Source organism: Bubalus kerabau, chromosome 1, assembly GCF_029407905.1.
Source record: "Bubalus kerabau isolate K-KA32 ecotype Philippines breed swamp buffalo chromosome 1, PCC_UOA_SB_1v2, whole genome shotgun sequence".
Lineage (NCBI taxonomy): Eukaryota > Metazoa > Chordata > Mammalia > Artiodactyla > Bovidae > Bubalus > Bubalus kerabau.
In genome coordinates this window covers 175,139,646-175,162,023 of record NC_073624.1, presented here as the reverse complement: position 1 = coordinate 175,162,023, position 22,378 = coordinate 175,139,646, and the positions used below count along the sequence as shown (strand labels likewise).

General features: G+C 50.1%; 1 protein-coding gene across 1 annotated transcript; it reads right to left on the bottom strand.

The window, feature by feature from the left end:
- Positions 1–1,850: 1,850 nt before the first annotated feature.
- PLVAP (plasmalemma vesicle associated protein) lies at positions 1,851–20,586 on the bottom strand. Its single transcript, XM_055566494.1, has 6 exons — positions 20,206–20,586; positions 10,646–10,742; positions 9,814–10,526; positions 7,830–7,890; positions 7,615–7,696; positions 1,851–2,500 (listed from the first exon to the last, which is right to left on the bottom strand). The coding sequence occupies exons 1-6, from the start codon at positions 20,572–20,574 to the stop codon at positions 2,494–2,496; spliced, it is 1,329 nt and encodes a 442-aa protein (XP_055422469.1). The 5' UTR covers positions 20,575–20,586; the 3' UTR covers positions 1,851–2,493.
- Between the last annotated feature and the right edge of the window lie 1,792 nt (positions 20,587–22,378).

Genomic DNA, 22,378 nt, shown 5'->3' with positions numbered 1-22,378 from the left:
AGTGCTAGGAATGGGATTGCAGAATCAAAGGATTTGTATGTCTTCACTTTCCACGCCCCCTCACCCCCCACCGCGCTCCACAGTTTGTGGGATCTTAGTTCCCCGATTAGGGATTGAACCTGGACTCTTGGCAGTGAAACCAAGGAGTCCTAACCACTGGACTGCCTGGGAATTCCCTGTCTTCACTTTTATTAAATATCATTAAACTTATTTCCAAAAGGGCCCGGATGAGATGGGCATTTCTACCAGTCCTGTAGGAAAATGCCCTTTTTTCTACATCTTCACAAGCAGTAGGGATTATGGCTTTTTATCCTTTTCCTTCCCCTAACCCCAGTCTAATTGGTATGATGTAATTTCCCTGGGTCCCTCTAATGTGCAAAATTTCCCTGGCTTCCTACTTATTTAGTGATCAGTGAGTTGAAGTGCTCCCAAACTGGACACTGATGCCCTTTCTAACATCTACCTTCCCATCAAAAATCCCCCCAAAAAACAAATGCCTGGGACTTCTGTGAAATTGTTCTGGAATAAGGCGTTTCTGCAAAACAGGCTGCAATTCCTCAGTAATTATCTGTACCTGGGGAAATCTTTGCAAACCTACCAAAAACAAAAGCTACAGCTAGACAATCTGCTTTTTCAGAAACCGATTTGTATTTATTTAAGAAACTGCCTTAAAAATTTGTTTCTTTACTTCTGACCGCACCGGGTCTTTGTCACTACGCACGGGCTTTCTCGGGTTAGGCAAGCGGGGGCTACTCTGTAGCTGTGGCGACCTCTTGTGGTGGAGCAGGGTTCCACGGCACTCGGGCTCAGTAGCTGCGGCACACAGGCTTAGTTGCTCCACAGCGTGTGGGATCTTCCCGGACCAGGGATCGAACCTGTGTCCCTTGCCTTGGCAGGAAGATTCTTAACCACTGGGCCACCAAAGAAGTCCAAGAAACTGCTTTTTAAATATAGTTATGTATGTGTATAGCTGAAATCACTGTGCTGTGCACCTGCAACTTTCACAACATTATAAATCAACTGTGTGTGTTGTATGTTCAGTTGCTCAATCATGTCCAGCTCTTTGCGACCCCATGGATGCAAGGGCTTCTCTGTCCATAGGATTCTGCTGGCAAGAATACCAGAGTGGGTTGACATTTCCTCCTCCAGAGGATCTTCCCTACCCAGGAATCAAATCCACGTCTTCTGCATTGCAGGTGATTCTTTACTGCTGAGCCACCAGGAGAAGCCCCAGTCAACTATACTACAATAAAAAATGAAAAAGAAACTGCTTTTTCAATTTCTGCTTAAAAAAAATTTTTTTTTAATCTGCTATTTTAAAGAAGCACTAAATTCATATTATTGCTGTCATAATGTGAGGCTTTGTAGGCATTTCATATAACCCTTATTGATTATATGATTTTGCCATTTCTCTTCACATACAGAGATGCCTCGAGCTTCCCCGTGGGCTCAGTGGTAAAGAATCTGCCTGCAACGCAAGAGCTGCAGGAGATGCGGGTTTGATCCCTGGGTCAGGAAGATCCCCTGAAGGAGGGCCTGGCAACCCTCTCCAGAATTCTTGCCTGGAGAATCCCAAGGGCAGAGGAGCCTGGCGTGGGCTACAGTCCATGGGGTCGCAAAGAGTTGGACACCACTGAAGTGACTTAGCATGCACACGCACATGGAGATGCCTGCGTCTTGAGGGAAGCTGGCATCCACCCATGTTTGTTCCAGGTTGAAGGGTCTTCTGTTCTGCGGATGCTGGGGATGGGGTTTTGCGACTTTCATCGTATCCCTAGTTCTTTGGCCACTCAGAGCCTGTTGATGCCTTTTCAAAGCAGAAATCATGACTCAGGAGACTTTGAAGGGTTTCAATAACATTTATTTAGTGCTACTAACATTTATACGTGCCACAGGCGGGACTGGGTGTAGGGGAAGAAAGGGTGAAGGGGCAGCCCCCTCTCGGGCTCTGAGGGGGCCCCTGGATCAGAGACATTCCCTCTCTAGGGGGCGCCTAGAAACTCTCAGGGGGGACGAAGGTGAATGTCTTCCTGTTCTCACTTCCTCAGACCTGGAGCAGTACAATGCTCTAAACAAGTGGGATACGGTGGGTGCCTTGGCCTGGGTGCACGAAGGGGTGTGACTTTGGGCAAGGGCTAGGCAGAAAGTGCATGTGTGATGCCGCCATGTATCTCTGTGATGTCATCGCCTTGTCTATGTGTGATGTCACCAAGCTGTCCATGTGATGTCAGTGCATCTGTGACGTCATCATGGTGCCTAGGAGTGAGGGATTGTGTGGTGTGGGTGTGAGTCTGTGTGAGAGGATCAGGGTGTGCAGGGAGGGTGTGGGCAAGGGTGAGCAGAGGACGCCGGCCCGGGGCGCCCACTTTGGTGTGTGTGTGGGAGGTCATCTGACGCCACCCTGGCTGCGTCCTATGCTGCGGGCGTCTCGCTGCACCTGGTCTGCAGACAGGTGAGTCGGGCCACCCTCAGTCAGCGGGGCCTGGAGCCTCCTCAGCCACTGGAGCAGGAAGGAGATGAGAATACAGTAGTCGGTCAGGCAGAGAGCAGGACAAACCTTGCCTGGGCCTGCCTCTTACTCTGGGCCCCTTCTTGTTCCCAAGAACCCTAGGGGTCTTCCTGGTGTCAACCACAAATTGGCACTTGCCGTGGGCACTGCCATCTACCTCTGCAAGGATTAAATCATGCGCTACTGCAGCTGCTGACCTCCAACACCCCCTGAAGGAGCTCGGAGGAGAAAGCAGAAATGAGGAACTCTGTGCTCCAGGAAGCTGGCAGGATGGGCCTTTAATAGTTATATATTCTCAGGAGCTAATTTTATGAGCCCGATTCTTGTATCTCCTCATATCTAGAAAAGCACTAAAATCCTTCATGGTGTCAACTGTTTCTCATGATGAGCAGAAGCTTTCTGCAAACGTATATGTGCTTGATCTCATGTACTCCCCTTTTGCCAAAATCACATATACACCGTCTTCTCCCTATCTCTTTGGAGCCATTGCTCAGAGTTATCTGAGCTTTTGTCTCCTGGGCTGCAGCCCTCACATGGCCCCAAATAAAACTTAATTTGCATTTAACGTTGTACATTTTTTTTAGTCGACACCAGTATCAACCTCCCCTTAGATTTCGTCTTGTTGAACCTCTGTGGGACTGAGGTATGTGCCCGTCCATTATACAGCTGAAGAGACTGAGGTTCAGAGAGGCCACCTCCAGGTCTGTCTGGCTCTGTCTGGCTCTCCCCTTTGCTCCCTAAGGTCCTGGGATCCTGGGAATTTCCAAAGCCCCTGCTGCCCCAGTCCGCCCTCCACCCCCCACCCCCGACTCCCCAGGCAGGGCCTTAGTTTCCCTCTTTTGTCCATACAGAACTGACCTAGAGCCAGCCCCTCACCCATTCCCAGGAAGGTTCTTCTAATGAACCTGCCCCTTTACATAGGATTCCCTGGCTCCTCTGCACCCTCAGGACAAAGACAGCTCTTTTTAAAGCCAAATCTTCTATATCTGGGATTCAAGGCTCCACCCACTCCGCCCCCCACTCCCAGACCTCCCCACTGGGGAATCAAAACCTATCCAAGCATCGCCCAAATTCTCAGAGCTATCCCTTCAACTCTGCCCCTCCGCCTTGCCTCTGCAGGAGCCGTCCCACTGTCTGGAATGCCCTTCCCCCTCCTTGGCCTGGCAAAGGTTCTCGTGAGGGGTCAGAGGTTGACGCGGAGGCTGTTTCCTGATGGGGGAGGTGGGGGCCTCAGCCAAGTCCTGCTTCCGCTGGCCCTCTCCCTTCCTTCCCCGGCTCTTCCCTGGGGCCCCCACAGCCTCACGTTTGTAGATTCCGCACCCCCCGCCCCCGCCACCCCTACTCCCGTCCCACAACCAGCTCCAGCCTCTGTCCTACACCAGGATCCACTGGCTTTGAGCCAGCCCCGACAGAGATCAGACATCTTTAACCATTCCTGCCCGCCAGCCTGTAAAGGAGGGTCGTCCCTGGCCATTTTCCAAGCCCCACTGCTCACCTGGACCGGGGCTGTCGCCCTCATACCTGGTCCCAGGTTCTTGCCTTCAGCCCGCAGAACAGCAATCAGAAAGAGCCTGTGAACACCTGAGCCGGGTCATGCCCTCTGCTGTTCACAGCCCCTCGCAGGGCTCCCAAAGTCCTCACCACTGTCCCAAGGCCCTGCCTGATCTGTCCTGCCAGCTCCCTGACCTCACCTCCTCCCACTCCCCTCTCCATCACTCCACTCCAGCCACACCTAACTCCTCACTCAAACTCACCAGGCATGGATGGTCCTGCCTCAGGACCTTTGCACAGGCTGCCCCACTGCCTGGGACACCCTGCAGGGAATTCCCTCCTGGCTCCTCCCTCACTGTCTGTTCTCTGCTCCAGTATCACTCCTCAGTGAAACCCGCCCTGACCCCTGGTGGAAAATCCCAACCTCGTCAAGCTCCCTCATCCCTTTTCTGTCTCACTCATTACCAAGGGGCCCTGTCATAGCTCATTCATCTGCTTTGTTATCCATCACCCCACTAGACTGGCAGTCATACAGGGCGTGGGAATTTGAATATCTATGCCTTCTTCCCTGTGTCCTTGGCACCCAATAGCTGCTCAAGAAATATGGGTTGAACAATAAAATGAATCATCATAGTGATGGTAGTGAACTTGAATTGACACTTGCTGTCTGCCTGGCTCACAGTCAAGGCTGAAGTTCCATCTTCAACCCTCCACTCTGTGACTTTCTCCATCTTCAACCACAGAGCCCCTAAACCAACATTTACTTAATATTTGTCTTCATGTTCATTGTGGGTTTTTTTAATTATATAAATTGATCTCCAAAGGAAGCTCAGTCTTACCAAGTAGAGGAAAGCTGGAACATGTGGCTTCTCTGGTGGCTCAGATGGTAAAGAATCTGCTTGCAATTTAGGAGACCCAGGTTCGAGCCCTGGGTCAGGAAGATCCCCTGGAGAAGGGAATGGCAACCCACTCCAGTATTCTTACTTGGAGAATTCCATGGACAGAAGAGCCTGGTGGGCTACAGTCCATGCGGTCGCAAAAGCCGTCAGACACAACTGGGCAACTAACACTTTCAGCGCTTTTTGCCACTAATAGAAAACCACATAACAATGTTCGCTTAAGAAGCATGACCTAGCTGTCAAGCCCAGCCATGGCAGAGGCCTGGATGTTCCCTCCCTCTCTAGCACAGGCAAGCTGCAAGGATCTGGGATGCATGGGGGTGATTTAGCAACAGCACAGACTTTCTGGAGGCCCAGAAGGAATAAGAGTGGAAAAGCAATCAACAGTGTCCACCATGGGATGGGTGATTTGAAGCCTGCCTCAAATCTACCTCCCTATTGGGTGCATGTAAAATTCAGATGTTACAACTCAGTCATTCACAGCTTGTCCAGTGAGTAACTGGACGAACTGGGACGCAAACCCAGAGCTGAAGACCCCAGCCTGCCCGTCCCTGGCCCCTCTCTCAGAGGGAGGCAAATCAAGCCGGAGCCCATGGGCCAGAGGCTCTTCCTGCGATCCTGCAGAGAGAAGCAGGAGGGGCCAGGCTTAAGCACGCATTGTTTCCTCGGAGGGGAAGGGGGGTGGGGTGAGTCACTTGGGGTAAACAATGTCAAGAGCTTCCCCATTCTCAGCTGGGACCCAGACACCTTGGACAGTGAGCCTGGCTCCAACCCTGAGTTGCTGACGCATGACCCCAGGCTGATCACTTCCCTGGGGCCTCAGTTCCCTCCTCTGAGAAATGGGGATAATAATAGAACCTCCTTCCTTGCCATGATGGCTTCAGGCCAAGATGCAGAGAGGAAAGCTCTGTTTGTTCAAAAAGCAGGGTCAAACTCTAGTCAAAGAGTGAGGGGACCTGTTGCGCAAGGGGGGTGAGCTCCCCATCAGGGGCAGTATGTAAGAAGACACAGTGAACATGGAGCTGGGTGCAGAGAACTCTGGAGAGTCAGTGACAGACTTTTGGAAGCCCTTTGGATCCTGTGGGCTTTGTTTAGCACCCTGGGGCTGAAACAGATCTAGCTTGACGATAGCTGCGTGGCAAAACCTTGGACAGCATAGGCTTTGGGGTCAGAGGGATCTGAAAAAAATCCCACACACTCCTCTGAACCTCAGGTCATAAACTGCAAATGGAAAGCCAATCCTTGACTCCTAGGTCAGCAGTGTGGTCCTGAAAGGGGGGTGTAGCAGCAACCTTGGTGGGACCACAGGGTGTTCTAGCGGCCATGGCCTGAGTCACCTTTCCCATGACGTACAGGCTGTTGTCCAAAGGATGACTGGGCTCTGGGAGGAGGTGACGGGGGCAAAGGCATGGAGCTATGACCTGATCATGTGCCAGCACCCTTGATGCTCCCCACGGAGGCTCTGGGTCCCTTTTTCTAGCCAGTTGTGGACAGCACTTTATAGCTGGCAAAGCATTTTCATGCCCTCAATCTCAGTGTGCATGCTCAGTTGCTCAGTCATGTCCGACTCTTTTGTGACCCCACGAACTATAGCCAGCCAGGCTCCTCTGTCCATGGAATTTTCCAGACAAGAATACTGGAGTGGGTTACCATTTCCTACTCCAGGGGATCTTCCTGACCCAGAGACAGAACCCCTATCTCTTGCATCTCTTGGCAGGTGGGTTCTTTACCACTGCAACACCTGGGAAGATGACTTCAGAGACCCTCACCCCTCAACATTTTTGTAGAGTGAGAAAGTGTGGCTCAGAAGGGTGGAGTGAGAGGCACAGGGTCACCCTCAGACACTGCTCTCCCTCCTACCCTTCCTGGGCTACGTTCACTTCTGCTACCCTCATCTGGCCACAGGGCCTTTGCCGCAGCAGTTCTTGCCACCTGCAGGGACTGTTCCCCCTTGGCATTGCCCAGGTCGCCTCCTGTCCGCCTTCCAGCTCAAAGATCCCTTCCTCACCGAGGCTCTCCCTTGCCTGTCTGGAGTCTGATCGCCTAGGTTCACGTCCCAGCTCTGGCTGTGTTACCTGGGGCATGACACACACCCCCTCCATGCCTCATTTGCTTCCTCCAGAATGTGGGGGTAACTGTAGCTCACCCACGGGTTAGGATTCTAAAGCTTAAATGAGTTAAATGGGCAGAGTGCTTAGGACTACGCCAAGATTACAGTAAGCACTCAATCACGGCAGGTTTTTGGTCACTCTTCTTATCCTGCCTCCTTCATTGTCTCTCTGGCCCAATATTCAGAGACTTTCATGAATGAATGTGTCTTGGTCACAGCTCTGACCCTGGGCCCAGGATGAAGTGTTAGTCACTCAGTCGTGTCCGACTCTTTGCAACCCCATGGACTGTAGCCGCCCAGGCTCCTCTGTCCATGGGATTCTCCAGGCAAGAATACTGGAGTGGGTTGCCATTCCCTTCTCCAAGGGATCTTCCCGACCCAGGAATTGAACCTGAGTCTCCCGCATTGCAGGCAGATTCTTTACCGTCTGAGCCACCAGGGAAGCCAAATGTGCCAGCACAGGGCCTGGTATACAGCAAGTGCTCAATTAAGGAAACAAAAAGTGCAATATGAGTTCCCCCTCCCCCCGCCAACCCCACTCCTGTACCCAGCCTTGCTCACACCCTGAGACTGCACCGTCAGCCTGAGACAGCCCAGAGCCTTACCTGGCTGAGACCAAGACGTTGCTGGCAGGGGCCCGCTGGGAATCCAGGATCCTTCTCTTGAATTCCTCCAGGCTAGCTGGGTCTGCCAAAAGAGGGAGGGGTCAGGCCTAACTGGGTGCCTTAGTAGCCCTGCCTCCAGGGCCAGGGATGGGCTGGCAACCCGGGATACAAGGTGGAATCCGCCCCCCATCTTGACCCTGCCCTCTGTCACTCACCGATAGGTGGAGGGTTGGGGACGGGGACTGCAGGTCTTGGCCCAGGAATCGCCAACTGCGACTGTGGGAAGAAGAGTGAAGGGAGGCTGGTGGAGGCCAGTGCCCCCAAACACGAGTCCTAGGGAATTTCCTGCCTTTCTACACCCTTAGAGACCTGAGGTCCTTCCAGGGCAGAGAAACCGACAGATACCCATGGAAGAAGGACACGCAGGATGACGGATACATAATCACCTGCAGCCATCTGCCCTGAAATGACTGGGAGCTCCCCAGAGACCCCATTCTGCAGGGGTCCTTCCTCGGTCTCCACTACAGCCTCAGTGCCGCCCTGACTCCAACCCGTGGCCCCAGCTGAGCCTACCCGGCCAATCCCGTCCCAGACCAAAGCTGACCCACTCTGCAGACCACTGGGACTCCCGCCCTCAAGGCCATCAAACAGCCCTAAAGGAGCTCCTCCAAACCTGAGATCCAACCAGTCCTGAACTCAGTTACCTAAAGTTGGGCCTAACTTGAAAACAGGACCTCCCTTAGAATCAAATCCAATCTCAATGACAGATCTGATATATTACTTTAGGTCTAACTCTGACCATAACCCATCCCCTAGACCCAGCTGCTATGAAAAATCTACTCCACAACTTCATTCCCTGAGCCCCAGCCCTGTATTCCCCCATGACCACCCATAAATACTTTCCCAATACCACACTCAACCCCAACTCAACCTTAGACCTCAGCCTCTACCTGAGATAGAATTCTAACCAACCTCAGCCCAAGATCAATAGCCGCCCAGCTTCTACACTAGACCCAACCCTGACCCTCACTGGAACCCTGGTATATCCCTGCTCTAACTCAGGATCACCTAATCCTTCCCTTCAAATATATCCCAACACCAATCCAACTCAACCCCAACCACCCACCCTAAACTCAACTTAGTTTCAACTCCTAACCCATGGTCAATTCCAACCCCAATCTTAATGCCCACGAAGTGCTGAATCTACCCTTAGCCCCAAACTTCTAATCATCCCTAGCCCCACCAACCACCTATAGCAACCTAAGCCTCAACTCCAGCCTTAACTCAATGCAATCCCCAAACCACTGAAATCCTTGATTTGCTCTTCACTTGACCTAGATACAATGACCACTCTGCATGCAACCTCTGACCCAACTTTTAACCTTTCCTCATAATCCACCTTCCAAACTCAATCTAATTCTAAGACTAATGAAATTCTACTTGAAACCCTTACCTTAACCGAAATCAACTCTAGACACAGGAGTCACCAATAATTCACCTTGATCCAACTCTAAACACAAGTTTAGCATCCACATCAAGCCTTTCCTGTGACCTGCCTTAACCCTCATGCTAACCCCAGTGTCACTCCCAATCCTTAATCCAGCACCCTCTGATCCTCCAACTCAACTCAAATCCACCCCGACCCTGACACCAACACTGAATGAGTCCCTAATTCTAACCCTAAGCCAATTTTGAGGTCCACCGCCTTCCTAAACTCCCCAATCTTTATCTCTTTCTTAATATCATTCCCAAACTGCACCACAGTCCTAATGCCAATAAAAACCTGTGTCAATACATGATCATAATCCTAAAGCCATTCTAGACTCATGGGCACCCATGTTTGATCCCAGCCTCAAGTCTAAATCCACCCTCAATGTCTCAACTCACCCCAGTCCCAAAGGAACCACAGTTCTAGATTCACCCCTCACTCAACCCTGGACCTGATGGACACCCTACCTCCAACTCCAGTCTTAACCCCATCCCCTTTCTCAGTGCTGATACACTTTCTAAGCTCTGCCTCAATCCTAACATCAGTGAAACTCTGAAGCGACTCCTAACAAACCCAATCTACACTGGGAAGCCAACCTCTAAAAGAAGTTAAAAAAAAAGCCAAGTTCAAACCCAAGTTCAACATCACCATCAACTTGGCCTCCAGACCCATCCCTCCAATGCAACCAGAATCTAGGGCCCCCTACCCACCTTCGCCTTGATACAGGTGTCCAGGGCTGAGTTGCTGACTGCCAACTGCAACTTGAGGTGCTCAGCCTCACGCTTCTTCTCCTCCAGCTCCTTGACCAGCCTGTCCCGTTCCTTCTGCAATGCCACCTTCTCCTCCAGGGCCAGCTGGGTCTGGCGGGCACATTCTGCTTGGAGCTTGACAGCCTGGGCCTGCGCCTCCTTCTCCACTTTCTCCTTGGCCTCCTGACTGGCGCGCAGGCTCTGCTCGACCTCCAGTTTCTGGCGCTGGAGTTTCTCGTTCTCGAGGGTCACGCTGTCGATGCCAGCCCGCAAACTCCGGGCCAGCTCTTCCACCTTGGAGGTCATGATGGAGGGCAGGCTGTCGCAGGCTCTCTGGATGGAAGGCAGTTCCGAGCCGAGGGGATGGTACAAGTTGAAGCTCAGGGTACTGAGAGTGCGCGGGATGATGGAGTCCCTCCAGAGGTTTCGCAGATCCGTCTCAAACTTGTTCCTGTCCAGGGGGATGCAGAAGGCCTGCACCTTCCGCAGCCGGTCCTCAGCCAGCTGCCGTTCCTGCTGCTGCTGGTCTCGGGTTTTGCCACACTCGGCCAGCTGTTCCTCTGCCACTCGCTTGCCCACTGTTAGACTGTCCTTGTCTTTGGTACATACCAACTTCTCCTTTGCCAGCTCCACCTCCAGTGTCTTGGCTTTCTGGGTCAGCGTGAGGGCCAAAGCTAGGGGTATAGGACCAGAAGACTCAGGAAGGTTGGGAGTTGCCAAGAGACTGGCCGGGGAATCTTGCCACCTTGCTCTCCACGGCCCATAACCCCGACTCCAGCCCTCACCCACTCACCATCGCAGCTCTTGTTAGCTTCCTTGAGGTGTTCTTGGCACTGCTTCTCACTCAAGATGATGGCGGCCATGTATCGCTGGTTGTTCATGTAAATCACCTGCCGGAATGGGACGCAAGACAGAGCTCAGTGTCCAGTACATGGGGCCCCTGCCCCCAGGTCCGCCCAGGCCGCTGGGACGGGGGACCCAGATCTGTCAACCAGGTGGTCTGTGTTGGCACAGTTCATGAGGGCAATAGCTTCTTCACAGGGGATGCTGGTCTGATCTTCAAAAGTTGTTACAATTATAGACAGTGGAATACTACTCAGTCATAAAAAAGAATGAAATTTTGCCATAAGTTCCAACACAGATGGACTCAAAGGGCATCTGTGACAAAGATCAACACTGTGTGGTATCACCAATAGGCAGAATCTAAAAAATACGACAAACTAGTGAATATAACAGAACAAAAGCAGACTCACAGATGCAGAGAGCAGACTAGTGGTTACCAGTGGGGAGAAGGAGGAGGGAAGGGCCAATATCGGAGTTGGAAATTTTTTTTTTAATGGGTTATTATGGGATTATATGAAATCATGTGTGTGAAACTTTTGAAAATTGTAAAACATTATAGAATTTAAAGAACCTCTCATTCGAAAAAAAAAAGAAAGTTAAAAAAAAATCCCACCCTTTCCCCTAGGCATTCTAGTCAACTAGGAAAAAAAAAAGTTTTGTGATTAATACTATTTGGCAATTAAAAGTTTTATATACTGATGCATTTTGCAACCTGGAGCAATCTTGAAAACATTTACAGCCAATCAAAAATAGACATTTAAGGGCTTCCCTGGTGGCTCAGTGGTAAAGAATTCGGCTGCCAGTGCAGGGGAGATGGGTTCAATCCCTGGAAGACCCCAAATGCCAAGGGGTCTGATCTTGGCCAGCGTGCCACAACCACTGAAGCCGGCATGCCCAGAGCCTGCGCTCTGCAACAAGGGAAGGCACTGCAGTGAGAAGCCCATGCACTGCACCCAGAGACCGCCTGCGTGCAGCACCAAAACACAGCACAGCCATAAAGTGAATAAATAAATATCTTAAAAAAAAAAAAAAAGATGTTCAACATGGATGCTAGTATGGGCTGGATTGTGTCCCCTACCCCAGATTTCCATGTCAAAGTCGTAATCCTCAGGACCTCAGAATGTAAATTTTTTTGCAGACAGGATCTTGAAAGAGGTGGTTCAATTAAGACAAGGTCATTAGGGTGGGCCTTTATCCACAATGACTGCAGTTCCTACAAGAGGAAATCTGGACACCCAGACATGCACAGACGTGACATGAAGACACAGGGAGAAGGCAGCTGTCTGCAAGCCGGGGAGAGAGGCACGCAACGGCTCCTTCAACAGCTCCTTCCCTGATGGTCCTGTGTGTTAGTCACTTTAGTCGTGTCCGACTCTTTGTGACCCTATGACCTGTAGCCCACCAGGCTCCTCTGTCCATGGAATTCTCCAGGCAAGAATACTGGAGCCGGTTGCCATGCCCTTCTCCAGGGGATCTTCCCAATCCAGGGATTGAACCTAGGTCTCCCTCATTGCAGGCAGATTCTTTACCTTTTGAGCTACTTGGGAAGTCTTCAGATCAGATCAGATCAGTCGCTCAGTCGGGTCCGACTCTTTGTGACCCCATGAATCGCAGCACACCAGGCCTCCCTGTCCATCACCAACTCCCGGAGTTCACCCAGACTCATGTCCATCGAGTCAGTGATGCCATCCAGCCATCTCATCCTCTGTCGTCCCCTTCTCCTCCTGCCCCCAATCTCTCCCAGCATCAGAGTCTTTTCCAATGAGTCAACTCTTCACATGAGGTGGCCAAAGTACTGGAGTTTCAGCTTTAGCATCATTCCTTCCAAAGAAATCCCAGGGCTGATCTCCTTCAGAATGGACTGGTTGGATCTCCTTGCAGTCCCAGGGACTCTCAAGAGTTTTCTCCAACACCACAGTTCAAAAGCATCAATTCTTCGGCACTCAGCCTTCTTCACAGTCCAACTCTCACATCCATACATGACCACAGGAAAAACCATAGCCTTGACTAGACGGACCTTTGTTGGCAAAGTAATGTCTCTGCTTTTGAATATGCTATCTAGGTTGGTCATAACTTTCCTTCCAAGGAGTAAGCATCTTTTAATTTCATGGCTGCAGTCACCATCTGCAGTGATCTTGGAGCCCAGAAAAATAAAGTCTGACACTGTTTCCACTGTTTTCCCATCTATTTCCCTTGAAGTGATGGGACCGGATGCCATGATCTTCGTTTTCTGAATGTTGAGCTTTAAGCCAACTTTTTCACTCTCCACTTTCACTTTCATCAAGAGGCTTTTTAGTTCCTCTTCATTTTCTGCCATAAGGGTGGTGTCATCTGCATATCTGAGGTTATTGATATTTCTCCCAGCAATCTTGATTCCAGCTTGTGTTTCTTCCAGTCCAGCGTTTCTCATAATGTACTCTGCATATAAGTTAAATAAACAGGGTGACAATATACAGCCTTGACGTACTCCTTTTCATATTCGGAACCAGTCTGTTGTTCCATGGCCAGTTCTAACCGTTGCTTCCTGACCTGCATACAATTTCTCAAGAGGCAGGTCAGGTGGTCTGGTATTCCCATCTCTTTCAGAATTTCCCACAGTTTATTGTGATCCACAGAGTCAAAGGCTTTGGCATAGTCAATAAAGCAGACATAGATGTTTTTCTGGAACTCTCTTGCTTTTTCCATGATCCAGCAGATGTTGGCAATTTGATCTCTGGTTCCTCTGCCTTTTCTAAAACCAGCTTGAACATCAGGAAGTTCACGGTTCACATATTGCTGAAGCCTGGCTTGGAGAATTTTGAGCATTACTTTACTAGCGTGTGAGATGAGTGCAACTGAGCGGTGGCCGGGAGGACCAACCCCACATCCGGGGAGCCGTGGCTGCGCGGGCGCAGAAGGGCCTGGAGGAGCTATCCCACGTTGAAGGTCAGGAGGGGTGGCTGTGAGGAGATACCCCTCGTCCAAGGTAGGGAGCAATGGCTGCGCTTTGCTGGAGCAGCCGTGAAGAGATACCCCACGCCCAAGGTAGGAGAAACCCAAGTAAGATGGTAGGTGTTGCAAGAGGGCATCAGAGGGCAGACACACTGAAACCATACTCACAGAAAACTAGTCAATCCCATCACACTAGGACCACAGCCTTGTCTAACTCAATGAAACTAAGCCATGCCTGTGGGGCAACCCAAGATGGGCGGGTCATGGTGGAGAGATCTGACAGAATCGGAAGTCCTAGAAGGAAACAATTCTGCCTACATCTTGATCCTGCGCTTTGTGAAAATAAATTTCTGTTATTTAAGCCACCTGATTTGTGGTGCTTCATTAGGACGGTCCTAGCAAACGAATACAGGAGACAAGATTATTTCATGGGAACGATGATTCCTTTCAACAAATGGTTCTGGCACAACTGGACGGTCACATACTGAGAAATAAATTTGGACCCTGACTCACACCATATACAAAAATTAGCTCAAAACATGTCGAAGACCTAAATGTAAGGGCATAAACTAAAAAATTCCATAGAAGAAAACTTAGGTGTTAACTCTGCACGAGTTTGAATTTGGCAGTGCTTTCTTTTCTTTTTAAAAAATATTTCTTCATTTGGCTGTGCCGGGTCTTAGTTGCATTATGTGGGATCATGTGGGTTTTTTTAGTAGCAGCATGTGGGATCTAGTTCCCCGACTAGGGATTGAACCCAGGCCCCCTGCACTGGGAGCTTGGAGTCTTAGCCACTGGACCACCAGGGAAGTCCCAGCAATGTTTTCTTAGGTATGATACTAAAAGCACAAACAGCCAAAGACAAAACAGCTAAATAGGACTTCACTAAGATGAAAAACTTTCGTGCCTCAGGGGACAACATCAAGAAAGGGGGAAAAACTCATAGATGCGAAAAATACTTGCAAATCATGTGTCTGATGATGAGACTAGTAACCAGAATATATAAAAGCAAACTGTTTAGAAATTAATAATAAAAAGCAAGCCAATTGCAAAACAGACCAAGCATCTGAATAGACATTGTTCAGGAGAAGACATAAACAAATGTCAACCAACACATCAACAAATACTCACCATCTTTAGACAGCAGGAAATGCAAATAAAAACCATGATAAGATATCACCTCAGAATGATATAGAGTGGCCATAAATAAAACAAAAAAGAAGGGACAAGTGTTGGTGCGGATGTGGAGAAACAGACTTCTCAGTCAGTATTGGTGGAACTGTACAAATAATGGAGCCACAGTGGAAAATAGTCTGGCAGTTTTCCAAAAAGCTAAACATAGAATTACACTGTTGTTGTTCAGTCACTTAGTTCTGTCTGACTTTTTGCAACTCCATGGACTGTAGCATGCCAGGCTTTCCTGTCCTTCACCATCTCCCGGAGTTTGCTCAAACTCATGTCCATTGAGTCAGTGATGCCATCCAACCATCTTGTCCTCTATTGTTCCCTTCTCCTCCTGCCTTCAGCCTTTCCCAGCATCAGGTTCTTTTCCAATGAATTGGCTCTTTGCATCAGGTGGTCAAAGGATTGAGGCTTCAGCTTCAGCACCAGTTCATCTAATGAATAATCAGGGTTGATTTCCTTTAGGATGGACTGGTTGGCTCTCCTTGCAGTCCAAGGGACTCTCAAGAGTCTTCTCCAACACCACAGTTCAAAATCATCAGTTCTTCAGTGCTCAGCCTTCTTTATGATCCAATGCTCACATCCATACATGACTACTGGAAAAACCATAGCTTTGACTATACAGATCTTTGTTGGCAAAGTAATATCCCTGCCTTTTAATACTCAGTCTAGGTTTGTCATAGCTTTTTCTCCAAAAAACAAGCGTCTTTTAATTTCATGGCTGCAGTTACCATCTGCAGTGATTCTGGAGCCCAAGAAAATAAAGTCTGTCACTGTTTCCATTGTTTCCCCATCTATTTTCCATAGAATTACACAGCTGCTGCTGCTGCTGCTGCTGCTAAGTCGCTTCAGTCGTGTCCGACTCTGTGCGACCCCAGAGACAGCAGCCCACCAGGCTCCCCCGTTCCTGGGATTCTCCAGGCAAGAACACTGGAGTGGGTTGCCATTTCCTTCTCCAATGATGAAAGTGAAAAGTGAAAGGGAAGTCATTCAGTCATGTCTGACTCTTAGCGACCCCATGGACTGCAGCCCACCAGGTTCCTCTGTCTATGGGATTTTCCAGGCAAAAGTACTGGAGTGGGGTGACTCAACAATTCTAGGTCTAGGTATATACACCTGAGAGCAATGGAATTCTATGTTCAGACAGAAACTTGTACACAAATATTCACAGCAGCAGTAGACACAGTATCCATAAGGTAGAAAGAACCCAAGTGTTTCATCAGCAGATGAATGGATAAAACGCGACCCAGCCACCCAGTGGAATGTTATTCTGCCACAAAAAAGGAGCGAAGCGCTGACACACGTGGTAACGTGGATGAACGTTGAAAACATCACACTGAGTGTGAGAAGTCGGACACAAAAGGTTATATAGTGCCCGACTCTATTTGAATGAAATATCCGGAATAAGTAAATCCATAGAAACAGAAAGCAGATTTGTAGCTGCTGGGGGCGGGGGAGGGAAGTGACTGCTGATACACTTTCTTTTGGGGGTAATGAAATGTTCTAAATCAAACTGTACCGATGGTTACCCAACTCTGTGAGTGTACTAAAAATTATTGTTATGTACATTTTTTTCTTTCTTCTACATTTTTTTTTGGTTATGTACACTTTAAATGGGTCAACTGTATGGCTTATGCATTACATTTTAAGTTTACAAAGTTTTATAAATAACTTTTCTTTATAAACAAAGGGCGTGCCTTTCAAACTTTGAAACAGAAGCCTCTGTAGAAATATAACAAGAAAAGGTAGGAGAGGGGTGAAGAAGGTTTGCTTTTCTCTCGCTTTTTGTCCTTCCTCCTTTCGGAAGCTGCCCTGTGCTAGTGACCTGGGGATGGGGGAGAACAAAAGTAGCTCTGGGGGTACTGCCCTCGTGGGCCAGTGGCTAAGATTCTGCCCTCCCAATGCAGGGGGCCAAGGTTTGTTCCCTGGTCAGGCAACTAGATCCCACATGCCACAGCTAAAGATCATGCAGGCCACAATGAAGACGGAAAACGCCATGTGCCACAGCTAAGACCCCACGCATTGAATTAATTAATTAACCACCCCAAATGAATTAATTAATTTAAAAAAGAAAAAAGGGCTCTGGAAGTGCTGTTTTCAAAAGCTTTAACTACAGAAAGGGAAGATCTAAGGGTGTAAGTTGGATCCAAAGATGAAGTGAGAAAGAGGTTTTCTTCCAGCTGAAGGAAGTGGCTCCCCAAAATACAAAAGTTCTGTTTCTGTACAGGTTCCCAGATGCCAAGATGATGAGAAGAAAAACATGTACTTAGAAACAATGCAATCTGATGGAGAAGGAAATGACAACCCACTCCAGTATCTTGCCTGGGAAACCTCATGGACAGAGGGGTCTGGCGGGCTACAGTCCATGGGGTTGCAAAGAGTCGGGCTCGACTTAGTGACTAAAAAACAATGACAAACACAGTCTGAAAATACAAAAAAGCACCTTCTCTTGTTAGAGAGTGTTGAGGTACATCTTTCTGAAGCAAGTCAGGAGTCCCTCCCTCACTTTCTAGCAGCTGCCCTGAACTAAGAGGAAAAGAACTCACCGATTAGTAAACAAGTATAAACAATCTGAAGCGTTTTCTAGAATATTTGTTAGGACATAAAGCCGGGAAGCGCTTAAAGACACAGGAGCCAGAATGCAGGATGCCTAGTGACCTATTTCAGAATAATTTGACCATCAAAAAGATTATTACATACTGTATAGCACTGGGAGCTATATTTAATATCCTATAATAAACTACAATGGAAAAAATAGGAAAAAGAATATGTTACTACATACATATGTGTAACTGAATCACTTTGCTGTACAATAGATATTAACACAACATGTAAATGAACTGTACTTCAATAAAATAAAAATTTTTAAAGATATTATTACAAATTCCAAATACAGAAAATTCTGGGACTTCTCTGGTGGTCCAGTGGCTAAGACCCGCTACCATCAGACACATGGGGCTGCCGTGGTAAGGGTGGAGGCTCTTCCCCAGCATTAGCACTGCTTTTCTGGGGATCCCTGGAGAAAATCCTGAGGGGTTCCAGGCCAGAAGAATTTGTCAATTTAAAGGGGAAAAAAAGCTATGATTTTCAAATTTCAACATTGTAAAGATCCAGATTCTTAGATTTCTAATATTCTATGATGGGGGCATCTGGGATTCAAAGATGTGTAAGTCTATAACTTTATGATAAAAAAATAAACCAACAAAAAAAAGGAACTTCCCTGGTGGCCCAGAGGCTAAGACTCCACACTTCCACTGCAAGGGGTACAGATTCAGTCCCTGGTTAGGGAACTAAGACCCCTGGGCTCGTGCTCAGTCGGGTCCAACTCTGTGACCCTGTGGACTGTAGCCGCCCAGGCTCCTCTGTCCATGGGATTCTCCAGGCAAGAATATCGAAGTGGGTTGCCATGCCCTCCTCCAGGGGATCTCCTCCACCTGGGGATCAAACCTGCATTTCTTGCATTGCGGGTGGATTCTTCACCACTGAGCCACCTGGGAAGCCCCAAGATCCTTGTGCAGTGGGACCAAAACAAAACAAAACAAAAAAGGAAAGCAGAAAAAGAAAAAAACAAAACTATAAAACTTTACGATCCTGCGATCCCTAACAGTTCCTGGACCGGAAGGCCATCTGTGTCCTGAAAGATCCAAACGAGGCAATTCCCCTGGAAAGAAGATGGAGGGGGCTGCCCTGGCCTGGGGGGCTCTTGGGCGGGTACATGGTCCTGCCCTGAGGTCTGAGGAGGGCCTAGCCTCATGAAGGGTTCTGAGGGGGGACTCACCCCATTCTGGGGGTCTGAGGGGGACCTTCCCTGCCCTAGGGCATGAGAGGGGGAAGACACCGCCTTGACTGGGCAGTTTCATGGGGGTGGGGCACGCACATCCTTCCTGCCCAGGGGCAGGGACTGGGTAGTTTGAAGTCCCAGAAAAGACGTTTTCTTCCCATTTGGGGCTGTCCCCTGCCCCAAACAGCCCAGAAACCTCCTGTGGGGGAAAGCGAGGCTGTCCCCTCACCGCCCCCCCAAATGTCCCTTCCCCTGCTCACCCCAGCTCTCACCCCGTTCCAGCCAAAACCTGAGGAGGCGTCCTTATACCCAGCTGGACCTCCCCAGAGGAGCTGCGTGTGAGAGAGACCCCAGGGGATCTTGTTGAGTGAGTCTGACAGGAGCTGAGGGTGTGAAATGGGTGACAGTCTCCACAAGACCCAGGGGTAACTGTTTCTGCTCACCTGCCTTTCCCTTCACCAGGGGATCGTCCCAACCCAGGGATCGAACCCAAGTCTCCCTCATTGCAGGCAGATTCTTTACCGGCTTTGAGCCACAAGGGAAGCACCGTTTCTGCTCCCCTGCCTCCCAAAAACCACTTCCTCTCTTCAGTTCAGTTCAGTCCAGTAGCTCAGTCATGTCCAACTCTGCAACATCATGGACTGTAGCATGTCAGGCCTCCCTGTCCATCACCACCTCCCCGAGCTTAATCAAACTCATGTCCACTGAGTGGGTGATGCCATCCCACCATCTCATCCTCTGTCGTCTGCTTCTCCTGCTGCCTTCAATCTTTCCCAGCATCAGGGTCTTTTCCAGTGAGTCAGTTCTTCACATCAGGTGGCCATTTCCCCTCTGCAAAAGGGTTTTAAAGCTTCTCCCTATCTCCTGGCCTTCAGTGACAAAATAACATTTCCAAAGGAGACATCCAGCCTCAGGCAGACCTGGGCCATTCATACTAATTATGAAGAACTCAACTCTCTGTGTGGTTTATTAAGTCAACTCTTATTTGCAGCTAGTGTGTGCTGGCACCTTCTGGGTGCTGTATACATATTAAGCATGTATATAGCATCTGTGTCTGGTAACAGACCGGATGCCCAGTTCAACTTGAATTCCAAACAGACCACAAATCATTTTTTTTCAGTCTAAGTATGTCCCAAATACTCTGCAAAAAGATCAAACCAGTCAATCCTAAAGGAAATCAGCTCTGAGTATTCATGGGAAAGGTTGATGCTGAAGCTCCAGTACTTTGGCCACCTGATGCCAAGAGCCAACTCATTGGAAAAGACCCCTATGCTGGGAAAGATTGACGGGAAAAGGAGAAGGGGGCCGCAGAGGATGAGATGGATAGATAACGTCGCCGACTCAAGGGACATGAATTTGAGGAAACTCCGGGAGATAGTGAAGGACAGAGGAGCCTGGTGTGCTGCAGTCTATGGGGTTGCAGTCAGACACGACTTAGTGACTGAACAACAGCAACAAAGTCCCAAATATTCCCTGAGATACAGGAACAAAATACTTTTCTACATGGGCTTGTCATCCAAAATGTCCCCGTCTTCATGGATGAGGAAAGCGAAGCTCAGAGAGGTGAGGTGACCAGCCTGGGGTCCCCAGGGTGAGCGTCTAGCCAGCGGTCTTACCCGATCGGCCTGGCACTGGCGGAAGCTGGCATTGATTCGGTCCACGTCTCGGCGGGCGTTTAGCATCATCTGATTGATTGCATCCTTGGCACGGGCGGTGAGGTTGAGCTCCTTGGTCAGGTTGGCCTGGGAAGCCGTGAGCCCCACCACCTGGCCGTATAGGCCATCGGCCCGGCGCTCGGTGGCCTGCAGGTTGGACTCAGTACTCACGTGCACGTTGCCGTAGACCATGAAGAGGACGAGGCCAAGGATGATGAGGAATTGGATGAGCGAGACGAAGAGGAAAAAATAGCGCAGATAGTACCAGCAGCCCCTGGAGCTGCTCCCGGCCCGTGAATAGGGGCTCCCGTGCTCCATCGCCAAGCCCATCTCCTCCCAGCGTCTGCCCCGTGTACTAGCGCTGCTCGGCTGGCTGGCCTGCTCAGGGTGGTGGCCGCTGCCCCTTCTAGACCTCGCCACGGTGGGGGGGAGGGGGAAGTGTTTATATTACTCCTCTTAATACTTCCTCTGCCTGGCTCCTTCCTGGCCAGGAGGAAATGGGGGCTGTGGGTTATCACAACACTCCCACCCCGGGCTGTGAAGGGAAGGGGGGAGGGCACCAAGGCACGTCTGGCCTCTCTGATTAACTACGGGTGGGGCACCGGCTGGAGTGGCCAGGCATCCTTGGTCTTACTGAGCCTCAGTTTCCCCTTCTGCCCTTGCTCTGCACCCAGAGCTGTTCTCAGCTGTGTATGACGTCTTTTCAACATCCCCCATGTGTGGAAGACACAGACATGCAGGGAGGAGAAAGGACTGTTTTGGGGGGTGGGTGTCGGATCTCCCTCTGGTCATTCACAGAGCTGGCCTTGACTCCCCTTGGAGAGGGCTGGCTACAGATGTGTGCCCACCTCAAGGGACAGTGCTGTTACAGGAGCTAAATTGTGCAGAGCGCGTTGCCAGGGGCCAGGCACACACAGCACTCAGTAATTGGCGCAGATCACCGAGGGCTGATCCGTGGACGGCGGTGGCGGGGGCTCCCCAGGCTGTCATCCCGCCATCCTACATCCTGGCTCATGTAGGCACTTAGTAGGTGCAAGCAGCAGTGAACTTGGGGCCAGTGTGCATGCCCATGATGGGCTTCTCACGTCTGAGTCTCAGTTTTCCCTTCTGCATGGTGCCAGGCCCCAGGGTGGGGGAGGGGGCTGGGAGAAAAGATTTGCCAGTTGCTATTATCTCTACCACTTTCTGTTTGAAACCTCATTTTCAAGCTCTGTGAGATGGTGAATGGGAAGCACAAGATAGTGGGGGTCAAACTTCACTGTGGGAAGGGATTCAGGGACCAAGGAACAAAGGATTCTGGGTATGCCCTCCTGCCCACTCCCCCCACAAACAGGCACTCTAGGTAAGCCTCCTCTGTAGGTGACACCAGAACCCTTCCCCAAGAGGAGCGTTGAGAAGTCTTCAGTCTTGGGAAGACAGAGTGGAACACAGACCCTAGCCTCATGGGGTCAAGGCTGATAGCAGGGAGGGGCAGGGGCCAAAGGGAATGAGGCAAGGAGATGGAAAGGGGGCTGAAACATGGGCGGGCAACAATAACGCAGTTGCTGTCCGCTGCCTGTGTGGAGGCGTAGCAGGGCGAGAGTGGTGGCATGGGGAAACATCCCGCTATCAGCCAGGGTAACGGGGTGGCAGAGTTGTTGAGGGGGAGGGGTCCTCCAAGGTGATGTTCATCAAGGAGGCAGGAGTTGGGTGGGGAAGGAAGAAGTCCCAGCGGTGGGCAGGAAACCCCTGTCTGACCTCTGGCCTTTGCAGCTACCCATTGATTCCTGATTCCGGACTCTCCTCAGCCACTACTGGTAGGGAAGAGAGTTGGGGGCTGCAAGTGATGCCCAACCAGCTCTTTCTCTAGGTTGGACAGGCCCACCCAGAATCCCCTGGAGCTGGTGGGAGGAGGAGATCGCCCCTCTTCATTAATGGGGACCATGCAGGCACAGGGACTCCATGGTCTCGCTGTAGGCCTCCGGAGTTACGTTCCGGCTGTGCCACCTACTGCTGTGTGACCTGGGACAAGTGACTTCTCCCCCTGCGAGCGTCAGCTTTCTCCTGACACTCAGCAGTGAAACACTGGTCTCAGTGCCTGGCACACAGTCAGCCTTAATAAACGGCGGTGTTTTTCAAAGGTGGGGCTGGATCA

Coding starts and splice junctions, on each gene's coding strand:
- PLVAP (XM_055566494.1), bottom strand. CDS start 20,574: ATGGGCTTGGCGATGGAGCACGGGAGCCCCTATTCACGGGCCGGGAGC. Junction 10,527..10,645: donor AGCTAACAAGAGCTGCGATG/GTGAGTGGGTGA, acceptor CTATACCCCTAG/CTTTGGCCCTCACGCTGACC. Junction 7,891..9,813: donor ACACCTGTATCAAGGCGAAG/GTGGGTAGGGGG, acceptor TTCTTCCCACAG/TCGCAGTTGGCGATTCCTGG.